The sequence below is a fragment of the Parus major genome, chromosome 4 (genome assembly GCF_001522545.3).
Source record: "Parus major isolate Abel chromosome 4, Parus_major1.1, whole genome shotgun sequence".
Classification (NCBI taxonomy): Eukaryota; Metazoa; Chordata; class Aves; order Passeriformes; family Paridae; genus Parus; species Parus major.
The window spans coordinates 22,756,776-22,776,626 of record NC_031771.1 but is presented as its reverse complement, the minus strand read 5'-3'; the positions used below and the strand labels follow the sequence as shown (position 1 = coordinate 22,776,626).

Sequence of the window (19,851 nt, the reverse complement as noted above, 5' to 3'; positions counted from 1 at the left end):
TTATCCATCACATAGAAAATTACAGTATGAGAGCTTTGTACCAAAGATCCCTCCAATGTTATAAATCGTGGTTAATTTTTTTTTCCCTTTGTCCTTTGTGTTTGGCCTGTATCAACCTTTTAATTTTGATTGCGCTAATATTAGTGCAGTTTAAAAGTGTATCTGTAATTTGTACTGTCAGGCTGAATCATTGCAGATTATCTCTTAAAAGCCTTGAGATGGATTCGTGCTACAAGTTATTGAGCTTGAATAATGCCTCTAAAAGCATTAATAGTTTTGTTCAGATGCTATATTTGATTGCATGGGATCAGTCTCAAAACTTATTGAGAGCGTTGTATGGAATAGCATTTTAATTCTTATATTTCTTCTGAAGCATCCACAATATTACAAAACACGAGCTTGAAGCTTGTTTCTGGAAAAGGCCATACAGTCTTTAAAATGTACAACATGAGAATATGTCTAATTAGTATAAAATCTCAAATGAAAGGAGAGCTCAGCTTGGATAAAAATGAGTTCTTGAAAAATTTATTGCAGCTATAATAAGCAAACATTCAGCATTATTTCTAAATACTGTATTATGAGATGAAAGGTTTCATGACCTGTTTAATTTGCTAAACACTGGCATCTGTTTCCCTCCAGGGTTCTGTTGGAGTGCCTGGTGTTCCAGGGAGAGATGGACAAGTGGTGAGTTCTCTGACTTTTTCAGCACTGCCATTATTTATGTAGTGGATTAAAGCAATTTTAGGCTTGTTCACATGAGCAATATGCAACCTTATATCCAGAGCTGTGGTTTCAAATTGGCTTCATGGAAAAGACCGTATAATACTCTTTGTGCTCTGAAGTAAGTTTTTTCTAGTTTTACCTGAACAAGCAGCAAATGTAATTAATTAAGCTGAAAGTCTGGTATTCAGATTTGATGATGACTGATAGGTTGTAGAAAGAAATGCATATTGATAGTGTGTTGCTTGAGTCAGCATATTTACAAACAATGGGTTTTTTACTTTTGGTTAACTCAGTCCCATGATACAAACACTGACACTGATATTGGGTATTGATATGGTGCCAAAACATTGTTTATACAACCCATACGTAGAGAAATGAAAGGAGATGGAAGTGCAGCTGGAGGATCATTTGAAATTGAATTTTGGGGATGAAAACACAGAGGAATAAATCAAAGAAATATTTTTGAACACAGCGAAGAGAAAACACTAATTTAGGCAAGTCACTGTCATCTCTCAGTAAAGTGATGGTGCAGAACAGCCCTCCATAGGGAGAGGTCATAATAAAGCAGCAGGGCTGTGTTACAGCATTGCTGAGGTTTCTTGGCAAATCTGGGTGATGAAGTTTAAATACTATACCTCCTTGACTGTAAAGAGTATTATCCATCTGTTGTTCTCACAAGCCCTAGCATTCCTGGTGGACTTCAAAAGCACTGGCAAGGGGTGCCAAAATGAAAATATATGATATATATGTTCACCAGGTTCAAGCAGCAGCAGATGGTAGTGTATGAGGGTTGTATTAGACAATCCTCTCTTCTGCTTCCCTCACCAAGAGCCCTAGGAATAAGTGCTAAGATGTTTCAAATAATTTACTTTTCATTTAAAGAAAAAAAAAAAAAAAAGAAAAAAGAAAAATGTATTAGACCTGTGTTTTGAGAGTGGTTGTAAGAAATAATGAAATAATAATTTATTTCCCTTTAGTGATAGTGATAGAATTTATTTTTAAGCTATTCAGAGTATTATGACTAATGTGAAAAAACAAAAAATATTTAGAATTTTATATATATATATCTACACACACATATATATAATAACAGAATTTATAAGAAAATAGTATGAAACAAATTTGCATTAAATCCTCAATTTTTTTCCACCATATTTTATAGCTGCATTCAATTGTAACAGGAATGGTAGACAGTGCTTACCAACTGAGATGCTGTTGCTGCATTACTTGCTAATTCAAGTAATTTTTGTGGCCTGACAGAAATGCCAGTGCAAATTTACTTTGTAGCCTATCTATAGGAATATGTAAGAAGACTGGATGGGTTGAAGTTGGGAACCACTTTGAATAGAGCAGAACTGATGATTCATATTTTATTCAAGAACATTATTTTTAGTAGTAGTCATACAAACTCCAGCCAGGAAAATTCACTCAAATGAGCAGAAAAATTGATATTAACAAAATGTGTCAAATGTGTGATTAATGTGTCATTCTGGGAGACAGGGAATTTTTTTTAAGCTCTATGGCAAGGTTGTTGCATGTCTATTTTTAGGAGACCACATAGACATATCTGCTGTCATTTTTCAGGGGGCATAAAAGAAATGTACAATTGAACGTTATGGGAAGATGCAAGCACACCTTTAAATGTTGATTATTAATTTTAAATTGTGCTTTAAAAAAAAACCTCCAAAATTTTTAATTTATGGGTGTCTCTTTATTTGATTTACTTCAGCATTCATAAGATCTGTAACTTTGCAGACATTTTAAAATTATTACCACTTTATTAAAGATGTCAGTGTGCTTTTAGTGTAGCTGGACTGCTTTACTTTTGACTTTTAAGAAAAAAAACTGAATTACTAAAGTGAAACATAGGTTCCAGAACAAAAGCCACACAGATAAAAATAAATTGTTGCTACATTCTTTAGTTTAATATCCCAAATGTTGGTCGGTATTGACTAGAAAGCACTTCCTTATTTGCAAAACATGTATTACTTTCATATAATACTAGGCAGATGCAAGTTGAATGTTGCTGTCTCTTCTAATAAATAGATTTATAAAATCTGTTAATTTGAAATAGTGGTAGAAATTAAGTTTAAACTGAAGCAGTGTTTGTCTAAAGTTAGAAAGTATAATGCAGCTTAGGAATCCCATGTTGTTGTTTTGCTATCAAAAGGTCAGTTCTTCCAATTTCTATGAAAAAACAGATTCTCAGTGCAGTCCAACACACAAGATGTTGAATGAGGACCAGAGTGGTGATTTTAAGAGTTGGGCTGTACTGTGAGCCAGCTGCTGGCACTTCTGGCTTTACTCATTCAGATTCATGGTGACTTGCAGAGCACTTGGGTTCAGCTTGCACGTGTGGTGCGAGTCATCCCCTTTTTGGGAGTCACGTAGTTCAAAGACTTTACAAAAGCCTTACTCTCTTGCTTGCCTTTTGGCCATTGAGCTCGCTCTGTTAGGCACCAGCATGTACAGTGCACAAAGTTCCAAGTTAATATTTTTCCTTAGTTTCAAAGGCAGTGAGTGTTAATAGCACATACTTAAAATGAAGTGCATGAATGCTTTTCTCCTTTGGACAATGAAGTATTTTTCAGCCGATGAATGTCAGCAGTGAATTAGCTTTGCTCTGTCCTCAGGCAGTTGAACAAAACAGAGTTAGGTCATCTCCATCTTCTACGTGCCTCTGTAATTTTCCTTTTTCTTTCTTTTCACCTCTTCTTTAATTGAGGTACTGGGTTACGGGAGATGATTGACAAGTCTGACCAGTAGGTCTGGGAATGAGATCATAAATTCTGAGTGCACTGAGAACAGCTTTCTAATCCCTTAACATATGAACCACGTCTCTTAGACAATCTCTAGATATTAGAGTAAGTGTAATTTTACACAACCCACATGTTTTTGCAGGACTGTTAACTAGTAGATTTTTCTTGTACTCAGAGTAGCAAAATCACTGCCATAAAACCTTCACACATCAGGCCAAATCCAGTGAAACATTACAGGTAGTCTTGCAAGCACATTTATAATCTTCATTTGTTCCTACATTTGAGAAACTACAGCAAGTTTATCTTGAGAACAGTAACTGCTTAATAATACCTGCAGCTGGAGAGAGTGTTGTCTCTGGGATGGACCAAAAGCTGCAGAGATAAGGAGTCTTTGAGTGCCCCTTTTTCCTTTGCAGACTGTTGTACAGTCCACAGGTTCCTTTCTATCACAATGCAATGGCAGATAAACTTCCCTTTCTGCATCCCTGGCAGAAGCTCCTCAGGCACTCGACAAGAACAAAGAAGCATTAGTTCAGTATGGAGATAGGAGGTTGCAGTGATCTAAGGATATCATATCCCTACATTAATCATGTGGAAATGGCCACAAAGGGCTTCTTGGAAAGTTCAACTCTGGAAGTACAGAATATATATTCTGGTATTTGTTAAGTGGTGCTGATTTGATAAGGGCTCTCAGTGACTGCAGCAGTGACACAAGGAGAAAAGCAGGGATGCCTTAAATTAAGATGTCATTTGGCCTGGAGGAACCCAGTTTCTGGAGTTTGTGCAAATAACTCTCTTTGTTTTAAATAAGAGTTTGTCTGGAGTGCATAAATCCCTCACTCTAAACTTCCATAAATCGCTTTTCCTTATGTAGTACTTGATATTTTGGTGGGTTTTTTGTAATAGTGTATTGAAAACACAACGAGTGGTGAGGATAGATCCCTTTGTTTCAAATTCTTCTGGTAGATTGGCAGTAGCAATTTGATAAACCTCTGAAGAATTTTCCTTATTGGTAGATTCAGAGTCTGGATATGCATATGTCTTACTGTTTTCTTTGTGCTTCTTGTTTTTCTAATTTACATGTATTTCCTTATTGCTGTGTACTGTGCTGTGTAGGAACACATTTTGAAGGCAACAGTATCCAATTTCTTCAGTGAAATGGGGAAGGGTATGCATGTACTAACATTTTTTTCAAATAAAGGGAGAAAACGTCATAAATGTAGTTCACAAATTCTCAGACAGGTTTGCAGGCCAGCTGAGTCTTGTTGAAGAGCCTTTCCACTTAATTTCAGTTGGTGAGTGGGCCAGGACACATTTCCAGTCCTTAAACAAACAATTTTAAGTTACTTTTGAGGGGCGCAAAAAGAAAGTTGAAAGGAAATTAATTCAACCCTAGTTTGAAATGGAAATCATAGTAACATATCTGAAAACCATTTTTTTACCCTCTGTCATCTATGTATTTTAGAGTAAAATTAGACTGGATTAGGTTTGGGGCCTCTTGTGTTTCCTTATCCTTAAATTGATTACATTCTAGTGACTGAAAAATATAGCAATACTGACAGCCTTTCTTTCAGGGTGAGGTGGATATCAACCAGCTGGTGCAGACAGAGTTATGCATCTCACCAAAACAAAACCTATTTCAGAACCACAGCCTCCAGGCTGTTTTTCTGTTACAAACAAGAAAAGCTGGGGGCTCCAGCCATGTTATTTTTAGCTGATTAATTCTGGATAGGAAGGTATATGCCTCAAGGGCAGAAAGCACTCCAGTAAGTGCTTTCAACTGCCTCAACTCCTTTGATATGGACTCTAGTGGGTAATACATTTTCAGACCTGTTCTGAAGTAGATTCTCTGAGTTCAAATTGACAGATTTTTTTTTCTCATATTACCAGCAGAGCCCAAGCAATTCTCTATAAACTTGAGTACTCACCGAATTCAGATTCACTTCAGTGTGAGCATTATGACTGCCCCTACCATGAGAGTATCTGAGGAAACTGCTACACCTATTTATTGACGGAGTGCTGAAAGTTGTTCTTTGCCCAAACACAGGAAAGACAGTCTGTCAGTGTCAGTCCAGTTATACAGTTAATACAGACTGAAGAGTGTCAGGACTTGAAACAAGGTGTTCTGCCATGTGTCCAAAGGAATATCCTTCTGCTTTTGTTTCAAATTATCTGAAACTCCTGAATTGAATGGCTGGGTTGGGTGTATTCTTGACATGTTTGCATTTTGTTTGCCTCGATAGTTGATACCATTTGGAAGAAAAAGCCAATCACTTTTGAGACTCAGAGCATTTTGTTGATGCCATTTCTAGAAAGAAATCATCAGAAGGTTTTGAATAACTAAGGTTGATCACCTTTGTAACTCATTCAGTCATGCCTCAACATTGCAGTTTGCTGATTGGAAGAGTCTTCTTCCCAATTCACTGCAGCAGTGACAGTAACTTAGTTTGTTAGAGTGCTGCTATTTTTTGAGGAGCCAAAGTGCTTATCCTCCTCCTATCAGGGCATCTCAGGTTAACACGTGGAACTGTCAGTGGCAGCTCCCCATCTTCAGGTTTGCTCCTGCAATCCTTTTTGTTATTGACAGTAAACAATCATTACAACATATCTCTCGGAAAGTGAACTGTCAATATTCCGCTGACAGAATTCCTCTATAGCGTGTAAACAACAGCAAAACAAGCCCACTGTGTCTGCAGCATATTTCTGTCTAAGTAGTCATTAAATGAATTACTGGAACATTTACAGGCCTGCTGAGTTAGGCTGATTGATTCTGGGTAAGTGAGTGAAAAATAGAACGTGTGCTGGAAATTTTTATTTCCACCATTCTGAGACCATTTGTGAAGTCAGAAAACTGAAAGAAATCGGATTCTGGTGGTGAATCACTGGAGACTTCAGTGGCTATAAGGGTTCTAGTGGCAGAGTATTTTTTTGCAGCAGACTGGAAGCTAGAGAGTTACCTTCTAGTGCTGCATAGTTTTTGCAGGAAATTTGGGAAAGGGAAGTTTTTCTATCATTTTCCAATAGTTTATCATCTATTTGTGTAGCGGGTCATGTCATGAAAACAGAACTCTTATTTTGGGTTGGTCAAGTGACACAAAGGCAAGATGAAAATAATTTCATATGAGAAAGAAGACAAGAGTTACCTAAACAGTATTTCTAATGCAATATTTGCATGTTTAGCAGTGTGGAGCGTGACGTTTGTGCATCTGGTGGTTTCAGTGCTGCTTTGGTACAGCAGAACCTCGGTGGACAGGATGTTCAGATAAGGTGGTGCTGGTACCACAGCATCCTGCAGGGCTCTTGCTCTTTCCATCACAGTTAAGCCACACGTTGCTGAGGTGGTGTTTGGAAATCACAGCCCATCTCAGTGCCAGGAGGGAGAATTTTGTCTTTATTTGGTGTATTTTTATTTATTTGGTAGTTCCACACAATGTTTGTTGCACAGGACAGCTTCTGCAGTGTGGTTTAGCTGAGAATAAGAATGCAGAAGGGCAGAAAGGGCAAGTAACAACTCCTTTAAATTGAGTACCAAGACACTTCACACCTCACTACAGCATCTTCCCTTCCGTCCATCCCTTTTAGGGAAAAGTTCCAATGGGATGCTCTGAGAGTACCTTCACACAATTTCTCTGGGTCTCAAATATTTTTCTTCTGTAAGGGTGCAGTTTAGCCCTCATTAATTGTCTAACTGGGATCAGGGGCTGTGTTCTGTAGACACCAGAAAGTTTTAGAACAATTGCCATCACTCTGTTACTGAGTGATAATTTCTCAGGAGTTCACGACTGGAGAAAGGTGAGCTATGAGCAAAAGTTAGATGTATTATAGAAAAAAATTACTCTTTAAATGAGAAAAAAAAACACTGTTGGGAGCATTCTTGAATGACTGTGTTCAGTTGTGGGCTCCTCACTACAAGAAAGACATGGATGTACTGGGAATCCAAGTAAGGACCTCAAAGATGATCTCCAGAGGTGCCTTCTAAGTTCAGGCATTCTGTGATTCTGTGAAAGAAAAAATAAAAGTATGTTGCCTTGACTTGAAAGCTAGCTGATCTAGAAGACAATCGTTTCTGCTGCCTAACACCTTTGCTGTCAATGCTATTAAAGAGAGACTACAACAGCAGTCAGGAAAGACATTAGCCATGGCCTGGTGAATGTAAAAAACATGTGATACTGAGCATTTAACTTTATAGCTTCTTTCATTTTATCAGGTTGAAAAGCAGTCTGATTTAAATTGTTGTGGCAAATGACTGTTGAATGTCTGGTGTTCCCTTGTATGCATCCCTCCTTGAATAGCAGTGTCATTGTCTTCAGCCTCTTAAAGGTCAGCTCTGCTTTTTGTTCATCTCCAAAACTCAAACCTGTGGGGCTGAATTGTATTTACACAGCATTTTACATTCCAGTTTTCCTCTTACAGCGTTTTGCGCTCTGGTTTTAATGGATGCTTTTAGTAATAAATAGATAAATAAATAAAAGTAACTAAATGAAAAAAAAAACAAAACTAACTATACTTCCTAACAGAAATATTTTAAATTCTTTTTTTGCCAAGAATCAACATCATTTTTTTGGTACCAACCTGGCTAAAATGACACAGTATTTGAGTAGGGAAGAGCTGTCAATCTACTCATCTTCAAAAGTTAACAGCTCTTTGCTTCATAACTAGTTTGAGGGGAGCATTTTTATTCTTGTTTTGTGGTTTGGTTTTCTTGTTTATTTGGGGGGTTTATGTTAAGGGTTACTGGAACTGTAAAAATATCAAATGCACAAAGCTTGTTTAGCTGTGCAGTGGGATTGTTCATCAGGGTTAGGACATAGAGCAGCTTCTGGGCTGTACATTTTCACTTCACCTTGTTATTCCCTGATTCCTTGTACAGACAAGAAAATAGAGGTCTAACACAGGGAAAGGAATCTTTTTCCTTTTCTTCTGACCATTAAGAGACAGAATGATAATCACTTCAAAAATGGAAAGGCACAAGGTCATTTCTGTGTTATTCTTCTAGGTTTGCCTTCAATCATTCCCATTCCCAGAGCTTATTTCTGCACTTCAAATATCTCTGCCTAGTATTTTCAGTACTGTAAGTGTAGTGCTTACCATAGCAAAGTTGCATATAGGTCAGAAATGCAATTGCTGGTATGAATGGGGATTTGCTATGACTAGGTGACAGGCTGAGGTTTTTGCTTTTTTCTGAAGAAAATAATTTTTTTGTTCTATTTTTGCAGTCTCCTTGTCACAGCAGTAGCCCTCTGCATCCGTGGCACTGATATGTAAATGTGGGAGGAAAGTACAACCTCAGAACTTCAACCTTTTGATTAGATATTTAAGCCCCTGAAGGCATCAGCCGACAGCAGCAGTTTGAAAATGAAGGGGACAGAAACGAGCGTGTTTGGGGTGTGGGGATGAGGAGAAACAAGCGTATATTCATGGGTCCTTTCTGCTTCATTTTGTCAACTGGCAATTTTCTTCAAGAGCCTTTTAGGTCAATCCTTTAGGACACTCACACCTAATCTCCAGCAGCTTCAGATGCTGACCACTCACATTTGGAATGCCTGTGCCGCTTTATCAGCCTCACGGCTACTGGAGTACAAAGGGGTCTAGAGACAGGGCTGACACAAGTCACTCTTTAATTCCCTGGGGGCTTAATGGTACCTAACAGCTTCTGCTCTGGCTTGGAAAATGCCTCACTAGAGTTTTGCTAGAACTTGGATGATTCTGGCTTGATTTTTTGAAACAGTCCAGCTCTTGATGAAATTAAAATGTAATTAATGATTCTGTTACCTCATTTAGAAATACAATGGAACTTGCTTTCCCAGACAATTAGATTTAATACATCTATGATTAAATCTGCCTTAAAGTAAGAAAGAGATAAGTTCTTAATAAGAGGCTTTTATGGAGGACTAGAAAATACCTCTTGTTAGGTTTGGAAAAGCCTTTATCTTAGTGTCTCTGTAACTTTTGAGTAGAGGATTGGTTCATCACATGTACTAAATTTGAATACTGTGTGAAAATTGTTCACTGAATTTCTGATACAAATTACTATTCCATATTTTATTGCTACGTTAGCTATTGGATTTAACTTTTCCATATTTTTATACATTTAAATAGCCAAGGGCTTTTAGTTGCAGACTTTTTAAAATCTTTCTTTGGCTGTTATTTTAATGTGCTTTTCCATGTCAGAAGTGTGATGCTGATTTCTATGTGAGGGTTATCAAAGATATTTCTTGTGAAACTGAGATACACATCTGCAAAAGCTTTTACATAAAGCCATAAGCCCTAGTTTTTTACAATAAAGTCTAACCATTGCATTATCATTTTATCTAAAATTAATATCTGTGATTTTCCCATAAATATGAATTACATACACTAAGAAATATCTTTTAGATTTTTTTTTTATGTTTGACTTGGTTTTTTTCCTTGTTCGCTTCTTTATTTTTAAAATTGAAGATGGGAAAGAAGATCGAAAATAACTGTTATTTGCTGATTGACTTACTGAAATCACTTATGACACCTTAAACCATAGAAGAATAATATACTACCCATTAAACATGCCCAAAATTTGGAGCACTGATGTAATGCTGACAGTTTTTAAGTCTTCTAAACCACTTTCCAGCCACTGGTATAAGAGTATAAAAAATGGACAAGCAAAGTGTATTTAAAAAATTGAAAAGCTGTTTTTCCAAATTCTTCCATTTCTGAAACAGGCTCTTCTCATTATATTTTATCTGTCTTCTATCTGAGACCAGAAGCACAAATGTCAAAATAAATTAAGATAAGCCTTTCTTGCAGCATTTCTCAGTTGTAGGGAAGAGGGGAAAGCATTGGCAGTCTTGCTGGGAAGACTGTGCTTTTAAGGTTAATTGGACAGATTTTAAGAATTAGGAGTCACAGGTCTGCTTTCTGTTTAGTGTGACACCTGTGTGTTTCCACCTCCTCCAGAAGAATAATTTCTTACCTTACATGGGTTAGAGTTAATCCACCCTAACTGACAAAATAAGTCATTTTAGTGCCCAGCTGTGGAGTACATGTTTTCAGAGTCTTTGAAAATTTTGTTTATTATTACTTACCCATTATGAGAAGGTTCATATATTTCATCATGTCTTTCTTAACTTCATCTTTTTTTTTTTCGTCTCCTTTAGGGTGAACCTGGTTTGCCTGGCATAGCAGGAGAGAAGGGAGAAGCGGGGCTCAAGGTCAGTATTGAAAATGGAATAAAAACAGAGGCAACAGAGTATGTGAGTGCATATGTAGATGACAGTCACACTTTCCATCTTGGGTTTATATTCTGACTGGCTTTTAATGATCTGCTCCCTCCAGTGATCAGTGCTGTAAGAGGCTTTACACATCTCACCATAAAGAAGCATATTCTTCTGCTGTGCATGTGTAATTCCAATCAGTGGCACTGACGCATAGAAATCCACTGCCCACTGAATGCTATATGCCTGCAAGTGTTTGGGAATTTGGGGACCTTTTCAGAAAGGCTTTGTTTATTCCCCTTACAATGTGTTTCAGGCTTCTTTTCAAGAGCTGCTGCGGTCAGTTCTTTGACAAATGTCAGGATGAAGTCTGGAGGGCTGATCCTGCTATTATGGAAGTTAGCAACAAGCCTCATTGGGAGCATGTCTCAGCCTGTATTTGTTACATCAGAATGGCTCTTTGCACTTGTTTTATTGTTACATAGTTTGTTCTGCTGTTTTAATATTGAACAAGTGAATTAGAACATAAAGCTTATGATAACTTCATTTTAAAAAAAAAGACTCAGCATGTCCAAGATGATGGATCTGTGGGCCTCTTGAAGGGGGTAGTGCTGAACTCTAATCCCATCAGCTGCGAGTGAGCGTCTCTGGTGCACGTGTGCTCCTCAGCTGATTCTGTGCATCACACTGCTGCTGACAGACATGCAAGGCAGCCTCTTTACATTTACTGACTGGCTGCCTGTCCATCAGGAATGAAAACAAACCATTTGGGAGCGTGACCTTTTCTTACTTTGTATACAGAAGAAGCCAAATTATGGCAGTTGATGCTTAATTCGTATTCACAGCTGTAGTCCCTGAGTTGCCTAGCGACTGCCAGCCATCAGAAGGGGCAAAGATGAGCTGGAGTGCAGCTCTGAGCCAGAAATGCAGAGATGAGTTGTCAGGGTCAAGCTGGTGTGCAAAAGTGCTTTTGCAGTTCCTCAGGCACGTTTTAATTTTGAAAAAAATAATGGCTATAAGCCATCTTTTTGTTACAGAGATTGTTACAGAGAATATAAGGAGCACTGAGGGCTCTTTATTCTGAAACAGTTATGAATTAGTTCAAGACACTTAACACGTTTCCTGTCTCATGAGGAACTTTCTGAGCCATTGACAGAATTTTAAGACTTTCCCTTCACAGTCAGACTTTTTGTTTCCTTTGTTTGTTCCCAAAACGAGGAGAACCACAGGTAGGAGCCACCTAGGTCCCTGCAGGCTGCTCCTCAAAGACACATGCCTGTTAGCCAGGCTCTAGGACAAAATAGAGAGAGAGAGAGAGAGAGAGAGATAGAGAGAGAGGCCTTCACATGCAAACCACTGAAGCTTTTAAAAAAAAATGTTGAAATTGTATTTTCTATTGATATCTATTAAATTTATATATTTTATTGTTCAGTGGACATTCTCTTTTTGTATTGTATCATCTCAGACATTGTCATCAGTAGTGCCATAATTATTAGTAATGATAGTAATAATAACATTAGTAATAATTAATGATAGTAAGGCTAACGCTTTGCCTTTTGCCTGAGTTAATAACTTATGACTTCTTTGCTCCAATTATTTCCTCAGGGTGACCCTGGCGAAAGAGGAGAAAAGGTGAGATGTTTCACTTCCTTTGTTGTGCTTCTGTTTTGGATAACTTGCTTGGAGAATTGCCAGTGCACTGATCCCAAGCTTAAAAATAAAAAATCACAGCTACTACCTAGAATTTGAGTGGCACTGTGCAGCCTTTCTGAGGGTCAGATAACACCTGCTAATGGGAGTTATTGATCTGTGATTACTGCAGTGGGATCAGTCACAGAGTGCAGTGATTGTGTGTTAAAGGCTGCACAGCTGAGCAATCAGACAACTAATCCTAGCTATGGTGAGACTCAGAAAATGATGAGCCTGACTGAATAAATTAGAGCTCCACACTTTTCTCATAACTTGGTTTTGATGCTCTGACACCTGTGCGGAATAAAACACTTAGGTAACAGAATGATAAAACGACATAGATTCTAAGTGATGCCTGGATAACAAGCTCTCCATGCACTAAAAATGGAATGTTCCATTTGTGCTTGGGTCAGTTTAAATAAGAGCAAGGCAGTCTGCCCCACCACCTCCTGCACATCCTCATCCTCTGCAGGTATGATCTCCTGCACATCCTCATCCTCAGCGTACATTTAAAAAGTAAGTTGTTTGTATGAGGTGCAATTTGCTCTTGGGAAATGTTTACCTGGGTCTTTGCAGCTACAGCTGGATTTCACTTCCAGATCTGTGTAAATCTGTGTAATAGCAGCTGGAAGCATGCTTTACCAAGGCAATTAATTTCACATTTTCAAAAGCACACCATAATAATAATCGAGTGAAATCTTGAAAGCCTGTACCCCACATGCAGAACTATGTAATCATGAAATATGCATCATGAAATAATTTCTTCTGTTAAGATGATATTTTTAAAGTATTTCAGTAATCCTTAGTTTGTTTTCAGGCATAAAAGGAATAACAATGAATTTTAACATGTACAGAATTTTTGTTGCTTAAAACCATTCCATTTTTCCATAATTGTCCTCTGTCTTTTTCTAAAAAGTGTAGTTACAGATCCCCTCAGTATGCTTTATCATGTCAGATGAACTTGGGATGACATTCCTCACTGTTACTCTTCCATGTTTCCTGTATGTTTCCTTAATTAAAGTGCTGCTAGATTTTTAGCTAAATTGTTCCACTTGTACCAGTGACTGTGATGTATAAATTGCTAAGTCCTGTCCGAATGGAATTTTACATTAAGGTTTTCAGAACAATATGACAGATACTGAATAATGTTATTTGAGTAGTACTACTGGTTATCTGACCAAGGAATGTGTTTTTAGTCTACTTAGGCTCTTTTTTTATCAATACTTTTGGCATTTTCCATAATTCTTGAACTTCACATGAACCTCAAGTCACACAGAAATTTTTAGCCTGTATTCTTAACATATAGCAACATATAACATATTTGATATAGCCTGGACTTATTATATGGCAGCATGATGAGGTGGAAATAAGGTCATTTTATAGATAAATATTGTGAAATTTTTATTTAAAAAATTTGTGCATTTTTTGAGTAGAAAATGTCTACTCAGCCATGAAGAGGTGTTATCTGAATGTCACATTTTTAACAAAAAGAGTGCATAGAATCTATGCAGAGATAAAGTCATTTGGTAGCTCTTTGGAGGAGTGACATTTAGTGAATTTTTTTTCAGTTTGTGAATCATTCATGAAGGACTTCAGACTCAGAGAGCATATGCTATAAATTACATGAGAATCCCATTAAAAACTACTGGAATTATCTGTCATCTGAATTTTGTTAGATGCACCTATATGAATGTCTGTCTCTGTGTTGGGAAGAAAAATGTATTGGTAATTTAAAGTGCTGAATCATCATGAAATCATTAAACCATTCCTTCCTTGCTAAACTGCAGTGAACTGAGAAAGATGGTAGATGATGCCAACAGGTACTTTGATACTTTGTGGGGGGATTTCTTTTACAGATCTGTGAAAGGAATTGCAGCTATAGTCAAGTCTGTATAAGACACAGCCACTTCCTGACCATGTCACAGAGACTGACTGTCTGAATAACAGAATCAACTTGCATTGTTAATCATGTTGGAATGTTGACCCTTCTCTGCATACTGTGTGCTTAAAGAAAATCATTAAAATATAATGTGTATTTCAATTACAGGGGGATGCTGGTGAGAATGGAATGAAGGGTGACACAGGAGAAAAGGTAACAACACTTCTTAGCAGAGAAGAAAATGGCATGTTAGGCATGTTTATAGTGTAACCAACTAATGAAAATAATAATTTGTTCAAAAGAAAAACACTTTTTGAGCTGGGCTTTTTTTAAAGGTGAGTGATTTGGTTGAGTTCATTTTTATGAACAGCAGAAAAATTTTCATTATTCTGTCCAACTAAGCATAAGATTTCTTACTTTATGCAGCAGTAGCTCTAGCACAGAATATATCAGCATGGTTCTAGCTAGCACTCCTCTTTGTGGAAATTTGCATCATACAGAAGCTTTGGTCGCAACCTTCCAGTGGGAAATGCCCCTTTGAATTGTAGCCATTTTTTCTGATTTACTCTTCAAATTTTCCCTTTCTGTGTTTCCATTGAAGAGTAAGACCGAACCAATACAGGACAAAAATTATGGTATCCTGATTGGCAACTTCCCTCCAGAACTGGAAGCTGGAAAATCAAGAGTTGACAATAAACATACTTTAAATCTTTATTCCAAGTGACATCAACAATAACCTCACTTTATACCTTCTTAGTTCATTGTTGCAAAGTATCAAGATGTTGTAGAAATCACCAAAAAATAGATTTTGTCAAAATTTTTGTTTTCCTGAGTTTTCTTTTATTTGAGACTCACGGTCAGAAAATTGAACTGGTGTTCTCAGTGTAGTTTCTTTAAACAAGCCAGTCTCTAGCAGTCAGGGTAAAGGCTGTGCTGCACATGAGAAAGGGTCAGACATATTGATCTCTTCTGGCCATCATTTTTGAACTCATAAGCTTCTAAAATCATTTCTTTTAGTGACTACACTTTGGCAGAAGCATAAGCACTTTTTCTTGTACCCTGCATGTGTAATGCTTAACCAACTTATAATATTTCAGTGCAAGGAGAAGTTTTTAATGGATTTATCAAGCTAGTAAGGAATGCATGGAAATCCTTCAGGAGCTATTATTTGGGTACAGTAAATCTGTACTTTGAAGAGCACAAGGATTTTAAGGCATATTCTAAAATCAGCAATTAAAAATAGACATTAGATTTAATAGTCAAATTACTTGCTTTTTGGAGTTATTTTAAATAATACTTCATTTGCAGTGATGCTTATTAACATAGATGAAAGTCTTAAGAACCTTATTTGCTTACTTACATGATGTATGCTGGTAACATAATCTTGATCCGCTCTTAAGTTATTTGAGAATATAATCCACTACGAGTATGAATTGAGATTGTTGTTCAGATAGATAGCTCTCCAACAAGTAAATGGTAAGTTTATAATCTCTCTGGGAAGCCTAGTACACTTCACCTGTTGCTTTTCTACTTCATTAGCCTTGAGTGTGAGCTTGCATCCACGAGAATGCCCATATTGCCCTGCAATCAGTTGAGTCCTGACACTTGCCATCCACAAAATTAGGTCAAATGCTCGCTCATATCCTTTGTAAATAACAGTGAATTCTTTTTAATGTAGATCAGCAATTTAGAGATGTCAAAGTGTGTCCCATATTCTGGCTGTGTGAAGTACATTTATACAGCATCTGCATTTTATTATTTATTTATTTATTATTATTTTTATTTTTATTTATTTCTTATTTCATTTATTATTATATTATTATTTATTTATTTTATTATTGTTATTATTTTTCTTATTTATTTATTATTTTATTTATTATTAGTTGTGAAATTTGAGGTTAACTGTAATAGATGTTTGGGTGAGTGAAGTTTAATCTCTCTCTACATGGTCTTGAAAGCAATACTGTTCCTTTTCCAAATCACACGGATGTAATTAATTAGTTAAATGCCTATGTAGCAGCACAGAAAACAGGCTTGCTATGCAGTTATTTTGCTATATGATGTTGCTATACTCTTACATGATTTATGTGTTTCCTGCAAGATTGTTTATGTAGTAAGAGTGATTATTTCTTGTGGATTTTGTATCAGGGTGACCCTGGCTCTTCTGCGGCTGGAATTAAGGTAATGGAGTTCTAAAGAATTTGTGCAGGGAGAAGAGGGGTGGTTGCTCCATGTTGCTTTAGGGTGTCACAGACATTTTGGGTATCATCAGTGGTTTTCCACAGCTCTATCTTTAATTTATTTTCTCAGATCTCGTGTTTTTCATCTGTTTTCTTTTAGGGTGAACCTGGTGAATCCGGACGGCCTGGGCAAAAGGTACTACTTGGAAATGTTCAGTTTTCCCTTTCTGCTGGATTTGGGATAAATGATGTTACATCCATGTCACCAGTGGCACTTACCTGTACTGGGATGAGTCTGTGACAGTACAGATTAGCGGCCCAAGGCTGTACACATTTGGTCCATGTTTATTTTGTATGTTAAAAAGGCACAGGAATGATGATGCTAATTAATATGAAAAGCAGTTTTGACTAACCCACCTTCCCTTCTAGCCACAGCACACTTCTTGCATCAAAAGCTTACCCCGTTGCCACTGGTGAGACTAACAAAGAATGGCTCTGGTCCCTGGGTGATCACAAGCTAACCCTGCATGTTTGAGTATTAATCTTCAATCTGTGGTACACTGTTAGATCTCATCAGGAAGAAAATAAATACTGGTTAGAATCCCATTCACAAGTGCCTGTGATGGGAATCAAACCATCAGTGGCACACAGTGGGGTTGGAAGGACACAGACCAGGTAATGCTGCTCCATTCCTCCTTCCAGCTTCAGAAATCCCTCTGGGTGCTGTGTGGCTGAGGCTGTTTCTGCAAGGACAGGTCCTGCAGGAGTTACAAAAACTGTACTGCACAAAGCCCTGTGGAGCTGGGGAGTGTGTTCTTTGAATCCACAGTATTCCAAACACAGCCAGTACTGTGCCCTCAGCTCCCTTTTGTCAGAGCAGGGGGCAGGTCCTGCAGGGAGAACAGAGACAATGAGAGAACTGGATTTGTGCATTGCAGTATTTGGTTTCCCTCTGGAGCCATTGGCACTGTTCTTGCCTCTTACAACACTGAAAATTTTCCACAGCGCACTGCTGCCAAACAGAGTCCTTCTGCCAGTTGAGATACTCCAGACAGACAGCCAAGAGCTAAAATTCTAGTAGATGGCAAGACAACCATTTTCTAATACTCAAGGTATTTTGGTGACTAAGCAAAACCCCAAACCACATATAAATAAGAAATTAAGTATTTTTATTTAAGAAATTACAACTCTCATCAGTGACTAAATAAGACTATTATGGTTGCAAATGCAGTTCTTTAGTAAATGCAGTTTGTATTAGGAAAGGTAATCAAAGTAGTTTAAAGCTATCTAATCCGCAGAATCGTTCAGTGTGTGCATTCTGCAGCGTATGCTTTGCTTGGGTAATAAACTAGAAAATGCAGTTAAGCACCTGTGGAGATTCAGACTCTCATTAAGTGGCTGCCATGGAGGCAAAACTAGCAGTGATTTATCAGCAGGCTCCTGGTTCTCAGTCCCAGGCACTCAGATTTGATCTAATTCAAACAACATGGATGAGTGAGAAGTATGCACTTCAGAATTTCTATATCCTCACCTTCTTTTTCACACCGAAGGAGAGCTTAGTGTCTTCCTTCCATTCACCTCATGATTTCGCTCGTGTTCCGGCCCCAAACATCAGCTCCCATAGCCCCTGGCCAGTCAGCATGTCTCCTCCAGCCAGGTGCCCCATGTCTGCACCCCTGCACCCCTGCTTAGCAGGGACTTTTTCACCCCACCAGAGGTTGTGGGAGGCTCTTTCTCCAGTTGGAGTCACATCCCTGCCATCTACATCATCTCAGTGCTTTTCCCCCTCTCTGTGTCCCATTTGTATTTCCTTTCTGTTTTCTTTCTTATATTTTCCTTTTTCATCGTCTTCTAGTCGTCCCTTATCCATCTTCTGAGGGCAAATATGTGTTGAGCTGCCCACCCAAATATTATTTACATGAAGTGGAACATGACAATATTTCAGCAGTCTGACAAGGCTGTTGTGGGCCCCATTGTGTGCTGAGGGGGCAGAATGACCTGCTCTGCCGTTATGTAATAGAGTCAGTGTACAGCCTTGGCTTCCTTAGAAGTCATTCTTCTCATAAGTCATACTTGGAATTTTTATATTAGAAAAGGTCCAATAAAGAAAATACCACTCTACATTCATCTACAATGCTAGTTGTAATTAAGAAATAAGGATTGATTTCCTTGTGTTTCATACTGATGTATCTTTTATGGGTATTTGAATTGTTTTAGATTACTGTGACTCTGAACTGGCTCTGGTGGATCCTTTCTCTTTACTATGTGTGAGTGTGTGAGGGTTAGCTCTGTCCCAAGACTGAAGAGTAACCTACTGCAGCAACTCTAATATAATATCAATTATAAATATTCCAATTCTGTGCTTACAGATGAAATTGAGTGCTTCCACAATTAGGTGGGAAAAGTTGATGGTTTTAGTGCTGTATGCATGGCTGCTCATGCAAAAAGTGGAAAGACAGAGTAGGAGTTTGGAGTTCAAGTTTTGTTAGTGCAGTGGAGCATTATCCTTTTGCAAGAGTAGTAACCCATTTTTGGCTTTAGAAGGGTGATAGTCAACATACCAAAAAGTGTCTGTTGAAAATGGCATCCTAGCCTCTATTCTTTCTTCTGATTTTATAGTTAATGTTTTGAGACTGGAATCTTTCCTGTGCTTTGAGGCAATTTGGACAGTTAGAACTTTGGAGAAGCTAAAACAGACAAAGAAGCTGTTATCAGATCCTTCTATACCCTTGAAAAATCACTCCATTTGGTAAAGTGATTTGCAGGCCCTCTACTGTGTTTTTCATTTTGTAGCAGAGTGTGATCTTGTTATGAGTGTTTCAAGTCTATTTAATATCTGTGCCTCAAAGAAGTGTCTCTGGGTAGTGCAGTCTGATGAACAGCTGTATTATGTGTAGGTGTGTTTGTGTTTGTGTGTGTACACACGTGTGTACGCGAGTGTAGGGATGTACGTAAGCGTGTGTGTACACAGGCACATCAAATATTTTAATAGCACAGCCTGTAGGTATCAGCCCAAACCGCAGAGATGAAGTCTGGATTTCTGTAAAGCTCATGAGTGTAAAAAATCTGGAATATAGCTCAATTCATTATAAAGGTAAAGTTGGCTTCAGAGTTCAAACCTGAGCTTCCAGAAAGTTCAGGGAATATTCAGATCCAAGGTGCTGGTTTGAATCCATCTCTGTATTAAAATAAAATTCCCAGCCTTTAAAATAATGTTTTATTCACATGTTATTGCTCCTTTTTTTTTTTCTGTTCATCATCTTTATTTCCCTAGACAACATCTTTCCATTTAGCTGATATCTCAAAATGACCGTTTGTGAGAACGTTGTCATTCTTGTCTTAGACTAATTCAAAAATTAATGCATTCAGTTTTCAATACTTGTTTCAAAATTACCTTGCAAATAGAGTTCTATAGGTCTTTCCATTGCAATTTT

The 19,851-nt window shown here is 37.7% G+C and overlaps 1 protein-coding gene across 1 annotated transcript in view; it reads left to right on the top strand.

The window, feature by feature from the left end:
- The window catches only part of COL25A1 (collagen type XXV alpha 1 chain), a 292,563-nt gene that overhangs the window by 225,749 nt on the left and 46,963 nt on the right, over positions 1–19,851 (top strand). Inside the window, exons 12-17 of the mRNA XM_033513972.1 lie at positions 640–684; positions 10,613–10,666; positions 12,275–12,301; positions 14,406–14,450; positions 16,386–16,418; positions 16,578–16,613. Coding sequence (XP_033369863.1) covers positions 640–684; positions 10,613–10,666; positions 12,275–12,301; positions 14,406–14,450; positions 16,386–16,418; positions 16,578–16,613 — 240 coding nt within the window. The remainder of the gene's footprint in view (positions 1–639; positions 685–10,612; positions 10,667–12,274; positions 12,302–14,405; positions 14,451–16,385; positions 16,419–16,577; positions 16,614–19,851) is intronic.